The 3,492-nt window shown below is 55.8% G+C and overlaps 1 protein-coding gene across 1 annotated transcript; it reads right to left on the bottom strand.

The window, feature by feature from the left end:
• Positions 1–369: 369 nt before the first annotated feature.
• On the bottom strand, positions 370–2,805 carry LOC149331583 (uncharacterized). The gene is made up of 2 exons (XM_089555525.1): positions 1,871–2,805; positions 370–913 (listed from the first exon to the last, which is right to left on the bottom strand). The coding sequence occupies exons 1-2, from the start codon at positions 2,803–2,805 to the stop codon at positions 370–372; spliced, it is 1,479 nt and encodes a 492-aa protein (XP_089411651.1).
• Between the last annotated feature and the right edge of the window lie 687 nt (positions 2,806–3,492).

Here is a 3,492-nt window from a genome sequence, read left to right as displayed (position 1 = left end):
ATAACCCCTATCCGGGGCAGGCCGTTCATTTTCTCCTATGCGTATACTCAAGGAATACAATATCAGGAATAACAAATGCGTGATACACATTGTTTAATTTGCCCTGCAACGGTAGTAGACCGTTCTTTGAGCTGAAGGTGAGGCGAAGACAATCAAAGGCCTCAAAGTGCACGGCAGTGCGCTTGAATACCTCGCCCATAGGCGAACAACAGTACTGGGCGCTATTACCCGATTCATTGAGCGCCCCCTGGCGACAAATTAGCCCTACTATGTATACGTGCATGCGACGTCTGTAGACGTTGCCAGTTCGTGTAATGTGCTGGACAGCCACCGCCAAGGTAGATAGGCCTTGCCGCTGCAGCACATTCCTCAATGTCGGGCCGCCTCTCGGCGACTGCTCTTGAAGATCTCGCACACTTTCTTCGCTGCCATCGGTTGTGAGTTGGTGCAGTTGAACACCGAGGCGAAATTCGGGACGTGCCTCAGCGCCGCGTTGACGCGGTAGTGGGCGGGCATCCAGGGTCCGAGGTGCTCTTCGTACACGGGGTCGGCGGACTCGCAGTTGTCCAGCGCGTAGTACAGGAAGAACAGGGCGTCGCTGTTGAATTCCGGCAGGTCCTTGAAGCGGAAGTCCACGCTCCAGATGCGCCACACGCTGTGCAGGTCTTCGAAGGCGTTCAACGCGAGCCTGACTGCTGCCGCGTGCTGCAGGAGTGCGCCGCGGAACTTGGCCGAGTCCACGGGCACGGGGCCACGGACGTCGGCCGGAAGCTTGCTCAGCTCCTCCTCGAAGCACGACAGCAGCCTGTCCAGGCGTCGCGCCATCTCCTCGTTCAGCGCTAGCGGGGCGTCGCGCTCGTAGATGTTGGGGAAAAGGACCTGCACCAGGGCTCGGTAGAGGCGGACGGCCACCCTGCGGGAAAGAGAACAGAGCAAATGGACGGGTGATGCCGGAGTAAGGTCCGGGCCAGTTGTAACCTGACGCCGCGTTTTCTTGCAAAAAAAGTGCCTCAAATGATTTGTGGAAGTACGTTAAAAACAAGAAAAATAACTGGTCCACGCTGTGGCGATGATGAAATTAATGACTATTCAGCGTTTAACTTGGACATCAAAATTTTCATGCATAAAACCATAAAACCATAGTAAAAATGCAAGGTTTAGGCGAAGTATGGTTTAAAACCATACTTCGCCTTTTTTTTCCTTTGGAGGAGAAATTCTAGAGGCCCGTGTACTGTGTGATGTCAGCGCACGTGAAAGAACCCCAGGTGGTCGAAATTTCCGGAGCCCTTCGCTACGGCGTCTCACATAACCTGAGTCTCTTTGGGACGTTAAACCCCATAAACCAAACCATTTTTAGTGTCCGGATTCTGAGCTCGCCCATTGGTTCGTTCCTCCTGTGTTTCCTCCATACACGTGTGCATCGCGCCAGCTAAGGTGATGGCAAATATGCCTTACCGTCACCAGGCGCTATTTCGTGATGCTGCAGCCCCATTGGACGAAACTGCATCGGCGACCGGTGAATTTGACCTTCATTGCAGACAGACGAGTCGTTGACAAACGTAGGTAAACGTTACGCTCTTTAAAAAGCTGTCAACATTTGTTTGCTTTCTGCAAAACGTTGTTACAAAGGTGTAGACCACCTACTACGAAGGTGTCATGAATTGCGTTATGAAGCTAGCACTACTGTTGTGTCCAGCGGCTCGCTGGGAGAGGAACAGTAGATAGAGGCGGTACATCAGCAGCCAAGGCTTGAAAGTGTTTTTAAAGGAATATATTTTGAATGAAGGAACATCAATTTGAATGGCCAAACACTGGCCACTGGCCAAACACGTAGGCTTCCTAAAGACAACAGGCCATACATGATGCGCACCTGGACAGGTGGAATGAGAACATGGTGGTGTTGCTCGCTACGGACGTGTTGAAGAGCGCCATGGGCACGTGGACAGCCTGGTGCAGCACGTCATACTCCGGGATGGTGGCGAGCTCCGAGCGCGCCTCGCCTCTCAGCGCCAGCACTTCCTGCCCAGTCTTGAGCAGCAGCTGAAGCCTCTTCTGCTCCTGCAGCATGGACACCTGGTGAAAAAACCGCAGCGGGTGTTCGCTGCGCCGCGGGATCTCTTGCGCGGACGGCGCGCACGGCTCCTGGCGGGATGCCCACGGAAACGTCGCAATTCGGTTCGTCCTGAGCCGGTAGCGCACGATGAGCGCCGACAGCTCGCCGATCCATGCCACCCGCTCCTGGTGGCGGTCGAACGTGGACTCGAGGCGAGACAGCCATTCGGCCAGGGACAGGTCGGTGTGGGACATGCCTCGAAGCTTGGCGGCAGCCTTCGCGAAGCATCCGGGAAGGACCTGCTGCACGGCAAGCAAGCAGAGCGTCTTCGTCTGCGAGACGTCGGGCAGCGTCCGATCCAGGACGTCCTTGCCGAAGAGCTGCCGAAGGTTGGAGAACTTATCCGGAAAGAAGGGCGCTGCCTTGACCAGCGCCATGAAGCCCAAGTAGTTAGCGACGGCTTGAGGGGGCAGTTCCTGCATGGCTGCCTTGAGGTGGTTGCGCAGGTAGTCGGGAGACTTCAGAACGACCTCGGTCTTGTCGTCGATCTTAACGATACTGTTGAAGACTCCCCCGAGGAAGTTCTTGTAGCCGGCGTCTAGCTCGACGAGCTTGACGCTAGTGTACATGATAGGACTGGTGTCGGGGCTGGCGGCCAAAGTAGGAGAGGAGGCGAGCCGGATGAAGACATTCATGACGTTGTCCACTTCGCTGTTCTCAACGGCCCCCGAAGCCGTAGCGAAGCTACTCATCACCTCCATGAGCGCATCCTTGAAGAGCTTCGTCACGGCTGGCCTAGAAGCGTCGTTGCAGGAGAAGACCAGACGGGGTTTGTCAAGTTCGATAGCCGCTGCTTCCAGGGCTTTTGGGCTGACGCCGACAGATACGGAGGCTAACGCAGCCACATTGAGGTCTCGTACGAGCTCTCCTGCGAACGTCCACGCCACGGCAGTGGTGACTGCTCCACCTTTGGGCACGGGCCAGTCTTTTATGGCCCAGTCTCGGAAGAGCTCCCGGGCCACTTTGATCACAGTATCGCCGTTTTGCCCGACCTTGTCTCGTCTCATGCAGTCTTCATGCAAACCGGCGGCTATCTTCACATCTGCGTCCGGCATGCCTAGCAGCACCGGCTCGATATCACTGGCAAGCTTGTCCTGCAGTATTGTGTCGCCGGACACGACACCGCCTGCTCCCCCGCCGGGCACCGCGTGGGCCTTGCTCCAGGCTTCGCAAACGTATTCGTAAAAATTATCACAGGGTTTCTTGCTTGTGCTAAGGAGCGACTTCAGATACTTGGCTTCTGCGTTGCAAACATCGCTAGAGCAGTAGTATGTAGTGAGGGCAGGACGACGAGTGGTGGGTTGATCGGTTGGCCCTATTTGGGAGGTGGTTATCGTCGTCTCTTCCGGGGCGGCTGGGCGAGGCCATAACAAATAGAG

The sequence above is a fragment of the Amblyomma mixtum genome, chromosome 8 (genome assembly GCF_055824585.1).
Source record: "Amblyomma mixtum isolate Tamu chromosome 8, ASM5582458v1, whole genome shotgun sequence".
Lineage (NCBI taxonomy): Eukaryota > Metazoa > Arthropoda > Arachnida > Ixodida > Ixodidae > Amblyomma > Amblyomma mixtum.
The sequence above is the reverse complement of the archived record's forward strand: the minus strand, read 5'-3'. Positions and strand labels throughout refer to the sequence as shown.